The sequence below is a fragment of the Fukomys damarensis genome, unplaced genomic scaffold, assembly GCF_012274545.1.
Source record: "Fukomys damarensis isolate Sample0158 unplaced genomic scaffold, DMR_v1.0_HiC HiC_scaffold_25, whole genome shotgun sequence".
In the NCBI taxonomy this organism is placed as follows: Eukaryota; Metazoa; Chordata; class Mammalia; order Rodentia; family Bathyergidae; genus Fukomys; species Fukomys damarensis.
The window spans coordinates 14846979-14859119 of NW_022900937.1; the positions used below are offsets into that span (position 1 = coordinate 14846979).

At 46.2% G+C, this 12141-nt stretch overlaps 1 protein-coding gene across 8 annotated transcripts in view; it reads left to right on the forward strand.

Annotated features, from left to right (window-relative positions):
* Tln2 (talin 2) overlaps window positions 1–12141 on the forward strand; it is a 392497-nt gene that overhangs the window by 313393 nt on the left and 66963 nt on the right. For all 8 annotated transcript variants that reach the window (XM_033756129.1, XM_033756128.1, XM_010641220.3 and 5 more), the window contains 6 exons: window positions 991–1113; window positions 2396–2539; window positions 3969–4130; window positions 9614–9754; window positions 10181–10362; window positions 11416–11548. In XM_033756129.1, coding sequence (XP_033612020.1) covers window positions 991–1113; window positions 2396–2539; window positions 3969–4130; window positions 9614–9754; window positions 10181–10362; window positions 11416–11548 — 885 coding nt within the window. The remainder of the gene's footprint in view (window positions 1–990; window positions 1114–2395; window positions 2540–3968; window positions 4131–9613; window positions 9755–10180; window positions 10363–11415; window positions 11549–12141) is intronic.

Genomic DNA, 12141 nt, shown 5'->3' on the forward strand with positions numbered 1-12141 from the left:
AATTGGTTTTTTTTTTTTTTTTTTTTTTTTTTTTTTTTTTTTTTTTTTTTTTTTTTTTTTTTTTTTTTTTTTTTTTTTTTTTTTTTTTTTTTTTTTTTTTTTGTACCGGGCATTGAACTTGGGATCTTGCACTTGCGAGGCCAGTGGCGGAACCACTGAGTTAAATTCCCAGCCCAAAATGGTTACATAAACTACATTATTTTGATATATAAGCAGTTTTAGGAAATGTATTTAGTTTACCTCTCCAAGATGGCCTTTTGACATATGAAAAGTTCTGTACCAGGTTTTAGACTCTGCAGTACCATAGTCTTTCCAAAGGATGAAAGCCTTTCTGACGCATCACCTGGGACCCTGGAAAGCATGACCTGCCCTCAAGCATAGACATTAGAGCACCAGATTTGGGTCCTTTCCCTGCCTCTGCCCATTTGTCCTTCTGTGCTATCTTTTACAAAATATTTGAGTGCTCCGTGTTAGATTCTGAGTACTAAAATCCTTTTCATCTGTTATTTTGGAGCCTAGAGAAAAAATATACCAGTAATTCTCAACATAAGGCAAAAATACTTAAAATTTTAGGAAACATCTTTAACAAACATCTATTTAAATGAACAGTTCCAGGAAAGTACATCTACTTTCGGGATAGGACTTCAACCATATAACTCAGTGGATGTGATTGTTGTGTTCTGGGAACTGATCGTCCTCAGATTGCACCATTAACACATGGGAGGTCTTACACAGAGTGCACGTTATTGTTAGTACGCATTAACTGTATCTCTTTGGCATGCAGACAACTTTTAGATGAAAGATTCACACTGTCCTTATTTCTCTTTCTGGAGCGGAAATGGTATAGATCTGGGGAAATCTCTTCTTACATGCGAATAGAGGGGGAAACTGGTAAATATCATTAATTAAGTGGCCTTGGATTTTAAGTCACAAGCATAGCCTCGTGTAACAGTGCTCAATAGAGAAGGTTGCTGGTTGTTTGATTTGCAGGTCCTAGGCGAGTCAATGGCAGGGATTTCGCAGAATGCCAAGACTGGGGACCTCCCTGCCTTTGGGGAGTGTGTGGGGATTGCGTCCAAGGCTCTCTGTGGACTGACAGAGGCTGCAGCCCAGGTAAGAGACTGGTTCCAGGGCAGGTCTTCCTGGCTTGTGTCCTGTACCTTAGTGGTACCAGGAGTGACCAGACCCCTATGAGAGGCATGAAGAAGTCCCAGCTCCTTCTCTGTGCACCAGAGGAACCATGGGAGAGGTAGTGGCTCTGAGTTGGGTGACATTTAGGCAGATCATGAGCCACTCATCTCCAGGGGCCACAGCAGTGTGAGTCAGGCGGGTGAGGACAGTGAGCCTCACTGAGCAGTACAGTCCCAGCAAGTGGGGTCGGAGGCCAACTTTTTTTTAAGGCCATTGTTATAGATGAGTTGTTTCCATGGGAAAAAACAAGCATTGGATAATTAAAATTTCTGAGACTGTAGAATTGTAAAAATGTTAAGTCATGTTCTTTTTAGGATAACAGAGAGAAAAAATTAGACACCATCACGCAGACATGATGGGGCATGGTCCTTGCTCTTCTTTGGCCTGAGTCCTACCATGGTGGTTTCAAAGATGTCCACATGCACCTTAAATGGCTTATTATTGACAGTTACCTTGGACTTGGAACATTTTCCAGAGCTGAAGAGAAACATCTCTAGTCGAGGCAATGAAATTTTCCACCATTACCATTCCCTTCATTCTCAGAGGAAATAAATTAGGGTCACCACTTGTGCTTCCAAGTTCATTTTCTCCCTTATTGGGCTGCCATATCCCAAGAGAAAAAATTTTCTCTTGTCCTCTTGGGAGCCAATTGCTGTCTTTTTTGTTACATTTTTATGAGCCATCTTATTCTTACTGTATTATCAAGTTAAGGTTCTTCCTTCTTTGGGAAATCCTGACCTCCATAATAAGGACGTGTTCAGCTTTCCAAGAAACCCTTGGGTAGAACAGGTAACAGGCTTGGCTGACCCAGCAACGCCACGCTGTCCATCTGTACCCACTTTTTCCTGCCCCCTCATCTACCAGTCAGAGTCAGCCTCATGCGGAAGCCAGGTGTCCTCGTGATCATAGATGGCTGCCAGGAGAAACCAAGGCTGCGTCCGTCCTTGTCCATGGCACACAGATGACTTTCTTGAAGGCTCTGTCTTAAGAGCAAGGAGTCTTTGTTTGCTCTTGCTTACAGCAAACTCCTGCTGGCAAGTCAGGCTGGCACAGACATGTCCATCACTACACCCTCCTTGGCAGAAGGGAGATTATCCTGACCAGCTTGCACCAAACAGAACCAATTGCAAGTAGGTCAGGTTGCCGACTCCCACCAGTTCACCTGGAAGCAGACAGCCTGAGCTATGATTTTCTCTTTTTCTAGGCGGCGTACCTGGTTGGTATCTCTGATCCAAACAGCCAGGCAGGCCACCAGGGCCTGGTGGACCCCATCCAGTTTGCCAGGGCTAACCAGGCAATCCAGATGGCATGCCAGAACCTGGTGGACCCCGGCAGCAGCCCATCACAGGTAACCTGGGGTAATGTATGGTATGTGAGTCCTCAGGCTCCTCTGGGTGGGTTGTGAGAGATTGCAGAATTAGTAAAGAATTCTGTCGTTTCAGAGCTTTCAAAGCCAGGTAAATTTGGTACTGGAGACAGTGGTCATGAAAGGCATTGCAGAATGTGGGGAAAGCAGAAATTTGCAGATGCTTAGAAATGGGTGCCAGGAGGCAGAAAGAGTAAAGGAATCCCAGGGATGTTTATGAGGAGTCTGACAACTGTGCCCCATCCAGAGGACGTTCCTTATGGGTTTGTTCTGTGCTGTACTCTTAAGGAATCAACGTGAGACCTGGTCTTCTACCCTTCAGCTCTTAGTTTCTTGGGCAAAGTATAGAAAGTGCCACCCTTGGGATAGGATGACAAAGCCAATCGTGCACAAAGGAAGGTGTGGTGAGTCCTCTGACAGGGCTGTCCCTGAGTCAGGTCTCAGTCAGGGTCAGGATCCCTGCACACAAAGGAGCCAGAGAGATGTTGGAGAAAGAGTTGGTTTGTTCCATGACACTTCTGCTACCTGAGTGCCATGGGTTCCTAGCCAGGTGTGATGGTGCAAGTGTGTAACCCAGTACCCTGGCAGACTGAGGCAGGCAGACTAATAGTTTGAGCCCGGCCTGGGCATCGTAGCATCCTGGCAAGACTTTGTATCAGAATAAAAAATGGCTGGAGACATAGCTTAGTGCAAAGACTCTGGGTTCAATTCAAAACAAACTAAAAATGCCAAAGATGTAGCTCAGCAACACTGTGCCTGCCTGGCATGCATGAAGTCTTGAGTTCAAAAAAAGCAGTGTGTACGAAAAGAAAGTGACTGATAATGGAGTAGCAGAGGCAGTCCTGTGAGTAACATGTCCCCCGTGCACCCTGAGACCAACGTTCCTGAGGCACAAGGACCCATGTCCAAATTGTGACTGGCTGTAACTATTAAATGTTCCCTGGATTTCAAAGGCCTAGTATAAACAAAAAAGTATAAAATTCATTCACCAGCATTTGTACACTGATTATATGATGAAATATTTTGCATATATTGAGTTGAATAAAATATATGATTTAAATTAATTTCTTGTGTTTCTCTACTTATTTTATTGTGACCGCTAGAAAATGTGTTAAATTATTTATGTCTAGGCCTTGGCCTAGAGCCCGGACCCCAGACCTCCTGTCTGGAGCTTGCAAAGACTTGCTGACTACGTCCCCTTTGAGACTGTGTGGGCCCCAGCACACCGACAGCCACATCAGTACCTCCTTCCCTTTTCCGCTTTCATTCTGTCTTTGTGGTGCCTTCCTTGCCTTCTCCTCCCTGGAGAGACACTGTGGGTGTCTGGGTTCTGGGCACGGGAGTTGAAGAGGAGTCTAGGCCCCTCTGCACCGAGACGCAGAGTGCCCCAACCTGGCTCCATGCTTTGTAGGTCCTGTCAGCGGCCACAATTGTGGCCAAGCACACCTCAGCCCTGTGCAACGCGTGCCGCATAGCCTCATCGAAGACGGCCAACCCTGTGGCCAAGAGGCATTTCGTCCAGTCAGCCAAGGAGGTTGCCAACAGCACCGCCAACCTGGTGAAGACCATCAAGGTAGGTGGCCACCCGCAGCCTTGCTGGTCCCCGTGTCACCTGTGGCTGAGCGGAGAGGGGAGTCTGTCACTAACAGCTACAGTGATGAGGGAGAGCCCACACCCTGGGTCTCTGCTGACCTCCTGTGTGGGGCACAGTCCCCTCCACACTCTGTGCCTGAAGGGGCCTAGGGGCAGAAGTCAGGCTGGAGGGCCTTGTTGTGGGGCCTCTGCTGGTCCTCTTCTGTGGGCAGTGAACTTAAACTCTGGGGTTACTGAGGCCCTTTGGAATGGGCTGAGGGGGCTCTACCTTTGTTACTAGGTGTAAATGGACAGAGAGAAGATATGGAGGGGAAAGGAAATTATGGAAAAAATCATGTTTTTTAAAAATCACTGCAGATTCTCCTGATACCTATTCTGATTTTTGTTGTTTCAATTTTTTAAATGGAGCATTAACTTTTTTAAATTAATGCATTTTGTTTTCCTCATAAGCTCATCTTTGTGTTAAAGTCCCTGGGCACATGAGGGAATGTATGTTGGCCAGGCTGCAGGCTTATGGGTGGGTGAGGAAGCCACACAGTCTGCCCTAGGCTGGGACCAATCAGGCCCTACACAGCTGACATAGAGGGAAAACAGCAGCGCCTGCACAGCAGACCACAGGCAAAAGCTCAGCCCCTGCCCTGCCCCCAACCCTGCCTTGGCCTTGAAAGCAGCTTTTTCTTGGGAAGACAGCAGTTCTGTGCAAACTTGGCCGGCTAAAGGGAAAGACTGGAACTCTTTTTATCTCAGAGTCCCCATCCTTACTCAGATTAGGGACCTGCTTAGCTGTTGAAGAGCCCTCGAGAAATGGTCTCTTCTTCCCAGAGACCTCCAGAGGACAGGACCCTATGCACCCCATTTTCTTCCCACTATGAGAAAGCCTGTATAGTCCCACAGATCGTCAACAGGAAGAGCCCGGGAGAGGCCAAGGTGAGAGCGCCCCGCACAGTGGCAGATAGAAGCCGGCTGTGAGCGCTCGGGGCAGTTGCCCAGGCAGAGGTTTCTTAGCTCTTTCAACAGTCATTGTAAAAATAAAAAACCAAAAATCTCTGCAATATAGGTTAAAGTGAAGCAGTAAATTAAAGGATTACCCCAGGATCCTGGTAGCTGCTGGCCTCCATTGCCACTGTAGTTCAAGGGACTAGGAATTAATAAAGCTTACCCTTTTAAATATTTGTTTTGCACCTTGTGTATGTTAATAATTCAGAACACACAGTCCCCCTACGCTGATCCTTATTTTTTAGATGAGGAAACTGAGACACAAAGAGGTTGAGTAATTTTATCAAGGTGACCCATCCAGTAATCAGTGGTTGAGAATTCAAACCCAGGCCCCAGGCCTTCAGCCCCAGAGTACTGCTCAGCCATTTGGGATGGAGGGATGAATCAGTCCCTCTAGTCTGGGAAGAAAGACTTTGCTTTGTTTATAGGGCTTGTGCGTAAGTTTAGGGGGAATGGGAACGGAAAGGGTAGTACAGTGGAGAGTGGTGACTTCGTAGGTGGTTGCTGCAAAATTAACATCTCAGTTAAAGTTGGTCATTTCTTGGGCATTAAAAAATAAATTATCCTTAGACTAAAGGGGTGAGGAGAGAAAGAAGCTCTGTGTTTTCTATAGGAATTCCTGGAGCCTTTCTTTTCTGCCTCTGCCTTCAGCCTGCATCCTGATGTGTGCATGAAGAATCCCTATAAGGTCTCATCTTCTAACGTTCTCCTCATACTGCTGAGCCCTCTCTGCAGTTCGCTGCCACAAATGAGCTTCCGTGATGGCCAGAAAGATAGGGCTGTGCAGAGACCTGAGAGGAGCAGTGCATGGTGACTGTCAAGTGCCCACGAATACCCAGGAACCAGTAATGTAGGAGGAGCCAGAACAAGCCCGTTGTCCCTTGACTTGTTGAAAGTGGGTGGGCTTGGTTTTCAATCTCCCCACCCCACACCGTGGCTGGCTTTGCCAGGAGCATTGGGCTTTATTTTTATTTTACCAATAGAGGAATGGTGAAGGACATTTCATAGTAGCCCTCTGTACTGTGTACCCTAGATAGGCTTCCTGTTGGACAGCATGGTTAAGTCGAACCAAAAAGCATGTGAATATTTAATTCCTTAGACACGTCAGACAGGTGCCTTCATAGCTGCATTTTTCTCTCAGTGCCGTGTTTCTTGGGGTTGTTTTTCTGTTTTCACCGTGAGGATGTGCCCAAGCATAAACCCCAGCTACCACACCCTTCTAGTCAAGAAGGAGGGAGGAGACCTGGCCAGAGAAGCACCAGTAACAGAAAAATATATAGAACATGCACATCCAGTGATCTCAAATCTCTGCCACTGGCATCGTTTCAAATCCCAGGGCACAGCTCAAGGAGAGGACATTGCTGTCTGCCAGTGATGACTCTCAATGCCAGGCAAATTAGGAGACCCACCCTTGACCGGGGCTGCCATCTGTGCTGGTCACTGTGCACACACTTGCTTGCTTTTCTCTTCCATCTGCTCATTACCTAGCCTTGAATCAGATGTGTGGAATGGAATGTTATTTTAAATGTGCTGTCATTCAGGTTTGGATGCCAAGTAGAAATTATGCAACACCAGCTTTTGTTTTTCTGAGAAGTTGAAATTTGGCCTTGCCCCTTACCACAGAGGTAAAGCTCAGAGTTCTGCAGTTGAGCATTTCCAGTGTATACTACAGACACCCGATGCAGCTCTCTTTAATCAATTGACTTGGCTGTATGTTTTCTTGGTCATCCTTATGTTTGGATTGTTAAGAAGAAGAAGAAGAAGAAAAGGGAAATATTGAAGGGCTTCATACTCATCCTTCTTGTTGGCTTTTGTCTAAGGTCAGTAGGAGTAAAGGGAGCCAGGAAGCTTGGGTTATGATTGGAGGAATTCTGGTAAGTAGCAGGGTGACCTTAGCAATCATGTCTCTGTTATGTTTTTCTCATTTGGAAAACTCAGATTTTGTTTAGGAAAATCAGGGGTTTGGTACTAAATGCTCTGTAAGTTCCAGGAGGCCCCTCAAAACTCATGGATCTTTGATTCTTATTCCTTCCCAGAGATTGTTTCTCCAAGACCCATGGGAGACTGTGCTGTAAGCCCTTGGAGCAGCCAGCCCCACAGTAGGGAGTGCCTTTGTCTGATGGTCCTGGACATGTGACAAAGTGAATTTACCCTTTCCTCCTGATGGCTGACACAGTAGATGTTCTGTGACCACAAGGAAACTCTCTTGTTTGCTTGATGTGTGACTACCAGGCAGGTCAGAATGCTCCATTTATTTGGGTGGCTAGGCTGTGTCCAGTGGAAACAGAATTTTAAAATGAAATAATATCTGTACAAACCATCCTTTTTGATGCCAAATGCCTTCTTCGGAGGGAACTTTCTTTTTGAAAATAGGAGAAAGTACTCAATGTATTTTGGTGTTCTGGCCCATGTTCTTTGAGGCCCTGGCCTGGAAATAGCAACAGGCTACATGACACATGATTTTTAGGACCTGTGCTAAACAGACCCTTTCATTGTGTCAGTGTAGTTCATGAAACCATTAGAGAACTGTTTTTTGGGATTCACCTCGGGCAATCATCATTTCTGTGTGAGGAAGTTCACCTGAAGGTCTGTGGCTTCATCAAATACTTGGCTTCCCAGTAAACTGAAAGATCTTTGAGAGGCAGGAAGGGGTGGGAGTGTGGAGGAGTGAGAGGTAAGCAGGGTGAGCAACGCCAGTGCATCTCCTGCTAGACACTTTGTCACCAGAGTCCAGGGCTGTGACTGGTGTAGCTGGGGTCTGAGCCCCTTTAATTGCAAAGTCCACTCTGCTATCTGCCTGTTTACTGTTTACCTGTGCAAGGGACACGTGTCAGGCTCCTGTCAGGTAGCACCCACCTGCCTCCCACAGGTGTTCCTAAATTGCTCCGAGGCCCAGGAGGAATCGGTGATGTTAATGGTGCATTGAGAGTCCCGTGATCTGCTTCTCCTCTGTTGCCTGGGCCAGCGCATAAACCAGCTTTTACTAGGCACAGTGCTGGCACCTGGAGAGGAGCAAAAAGGAACAGGCATGTATGGATCCATCGGGCCTACAAGAATGTCCAAGTCCAAGGTTAGGGGAAGGTTATTGCCTGTCTGGTGGGGGAAGGGCGCCAGCCAAGACAAGCCAGGCACCATATTAACCAAGACTAAATTAGCCAGGCTCCTGGGAATTCCTCTGAAAATATTAGCATTCAGGGATGGGTAATTACTGTCCCAAGCTGCCAAGGCTTGATTGGAATGTAGTTGTTTTTCAGAAATAGCCTTCAGACCTACACAGCCTGCCTCCTCTTGTCTTAGTGAGAAACAGAATCCTCCATCACAGACCCAATTTGTTGTGTAACACCAGTGCCTCTGGTTTTTTCTTCGCTAATTGTCTAAATTGGTTTTTATATACTGCTCATAAGGATGAAATTAAAAGTTTAATTAGTCATTTAACAAGGAAATTTGCCTTCTGCAAACCTAACTGACTTCCCAAAAGCAGCTCTACTGGTAAGAGGCAGGGACGCTGGCCCAGGTCACAGGCTGTGATTCTACTGGTCTTGTTCTTGAGGGTGGAGTCCTGTGTTGGGGATCCTTGAATCTAAGTGTTAACCCTTTGTGAGGCAGCTCAGCGTGGGTCACAGTCTGCATTCATTGCTGGAGACCCTTCCATCCCCTTGTGAATCAGCAACATGCTATTGTGTTACCTGCTACCAATCCAAAAAACAGAAAAAACTGAAGCAAAAGATACATAGAGGAAGAAACATACCTCCTGTGTAGAGCTTACTGAGTTTCCCCAAGCCAAAACTGCTAAGTAATGATGGTCAGATGGAGAAGCAGGACATTGTCAGTATCAAGAAGCCCTCCCACCCCGTCCCCTTCAGTCCCACCTGCTCCACAGGGTGACCTAACCTCTAATAACCCTCCAGCCTCTAATACCACCTTTGTTTGTACTTTGTACAGACAGAATCTTTCAGTGGATACCCTTTATTGTGTGGCCTAGTTCACTACACATATGTGAGATTTGTCCTCAGGATTGGTGCACCGTCTCCTTTGCTCCTTTCCATTGGATCCCACCATGTTCATCGCCAAGTGGTGGCAACATCTTGCAGGGACATCCAGTCAAGACTAAGAGGCAGTACAAGTGCCGACTTTGTCATTGCAGACTTAGTCTGAGTGGAAATGGAAGAGCAGAGCCCAAGGACTATAGTCTCAAACATCGGGTCTGACAACCAAGCCCAAGGGAGGCAAGAGCAGGTCATTTCCTGCCTCATGGGAGTGAGAGTAGGGTGACTGGGAAGCCAGCTGAACTGCGTACAGCACAGCCGGGCCTCTCTGTCCAAGGAGTTCTTTCTTGTTGTTTGTGAATCTCCCAAGCGTTTCCACTAGTATTCTCATTGAACCTTCTATTCCCCGGGAAAGATGTGCTCTAGTTTGGGAATGATTGTGCTTCTCCTTGGGATGAAGTCTCTTGTTTTTTTCCACCAGGCCCTGGATGGGGATTTCTCTGAAGACAACCGCAATAAGTGTCGCATTGCCACTGCGCCTTTGGTCGAAGCTGTGGAGAACCTGACAGCATTTGCGTCAAACCCAGAGTTCGTCAGCATTCCCGCTCAGATCAGCTCTGAGGTCGGGCACTCTTTGCGACAAATTTAACACACGGGTCTTTGGCTAAGTTTGTACAACACGATGCACGTGACCAGTTAAAATTCCAAAAGGCCCCTGTCAATACGTAGGGTACAGTTATTGTTGATGATGTCACTCCAAGTTAGGAAATCGATGAATCCTCTCTTGAGAGGAAGTAGCTTCATATGTTGAGAACAATCTCTGCTCAGGTTTGGGGCTGATTATTTCATGGGAATGACTTACTCAGAACTTCTATTTAAGGAGCAAACTTGAACCCAAGTTCCCGCCATCTCTAGCCTCTTTATGTAATAGCTTCACACTCCATAAGGTGGAGGTGGTGACTTGACAGAGAATAAGACTTTTGAGGGCCCACATTAGCCACTCATGGCTGTGTACCCTGACCTTGACCCCTCTGCTGTTTGCTCTTAGGGCTCCCAGGCTCAGGAACCGATCCTGGTCTCTGCAAAGATCATGCTGGAGAGCTCTTCATACCTCATCCGCACTGCACGCTCTTTGGCCATCAACCCCAAAGACCCACCGACCTGGTCTGTGCTGGCTGGACATTCCCATACTGTGTCTGACTCCATTAAGAGTCTCATCACATCTATCAGGTCAGTTTCCCATCCAGAGAAGGCGCTCAGGCAGCTCCTTAGCACAGCAGGAAGGGGTGGTACACCCACCAAGCTTTTTACTTAGCACTAACATTGATCATTATCACCATCTTTTTCTTTATCTCTTTGGGACCAGTGCTAGCCCTGGTCCCAGTAATAGCAACTTATGCTCTTACTAAACACTAGATGTTATTCGGAGTATTTCACCTATAATTCCTTATTTGATCATCATAACACTGTAAGGTAGATCTCCATATTTCCATTTTACTAATGAAAAATGCAGGCAGGAGAATTTAGGTGGCATCCTCCCTGTCTCCAGTTAGTTCCATTTATTCTACCCATTGTACCACACTGTGTTTACCTAGGAACTTAGACACAGAGCACTACTATTTATTTTGCAAAATGTGAGGTTTTCTTTAGTTTGATAATAAAACAAAAAGAATACACCCCCCAGTAGCTCTGGGGATCTCTGATCTCCTTGGTGGTGGTAGGAGCCTGGGAGAATATCCCCTGAGTAGGTGCAACATTTCTGAAGTTGACCAAAGTTAATATGCCACAGCATGGAATGCAATTATTTCCTTAGTTATGTTTTTTTCCCAGTTGTTTTTGAAGCTCAGAACCATGGTTGACTTTTCCTCAGTTTCTTGCAAAGAAAAACCCAGATATTTAACTCCTTCTGTAGTCCATTGCTTTGGACTAGTATACAACAGAGAGTCAATATATTTGTGCTGTAAACAGCACTGGAATTATTTTTAATTGCAAGTTCCATGTTCAAGTCAGTGAAAGGAGAACCCAAATCCAGCTTCTTTCCCTTGCAGTTGCCTGGCATCATCCTGAGGATGATGGAAGGCAGCACTATATCCTGTCCACTAGAAATGAGTAGAGCAGGTTAAAATAAGTAATGCCCAGGTTATGCAGTGAGGCCTTACCCAGCAAGGGCCAGATTGACTCCTTAATTAAGGTGGCCAGATGGGACAGGAAGCCCACCAGTGCTAGAACAGGTGGCAGGACATGAGCACTATGAACTCTGTTTAATCTGCCCTGACCTTCCAGGGACAAGGCCCCGGGGCAGAGGGAATGTGACTACTCTATTGACGGCATCAATCGGTGCATTCGGGACATTGAGCAGGCTTCACTGGCAGCTGTCAGCCAGAGCTTGGCCACGAGGGATGACATCTCTGTGGAGGTAAGGCAGGTTTCTGGGGCCAGCTACAAAGCTCTAAAGATGCTGAAGAACCTCAGCATAACTTTTGCGGGGAGGGAAGCAAAGCATTTCTGATACTTTAGTTTTACCACTGGACAGACAGTCTTCCAACCTGGGAAGCTTTTAGAAGGCGGGGTAGAGCTGATGTGGGCGACAGCTGGAGGAGAGAATACACGTACCACCAGGGGAGAAGTTCAAGTGTGGCTGGGATTTGGGGAGAAATTATGAGTATCAGGTAATTGTGTGTCAGTAATAAAATTTTACCGTGTTTCTCTTAACACATAAGTCACAGAACTAGTTAGGCCAATGTCGACTGATTCTGTGACAGTTCATTGATCCACTTTTGGGTTAATGGGCAAATCTGACATCAGATTCTAATGCATTTGACATTAAACTCTAATGCATACCTTTATCTAGTATGTAAGGACCTTTTACATTCTGTTCCTTAAAACAACTTTATCTTTCTTGATGGCTTTTCCAGTTTAGAAGAGGTTTTTTCCTTTGAGTGGTTTCTAACCATAGGTCAAAGCCTGCTGGTTCCTACCATGTTCTCTGTTTGAAGCACAGAGCCTGGC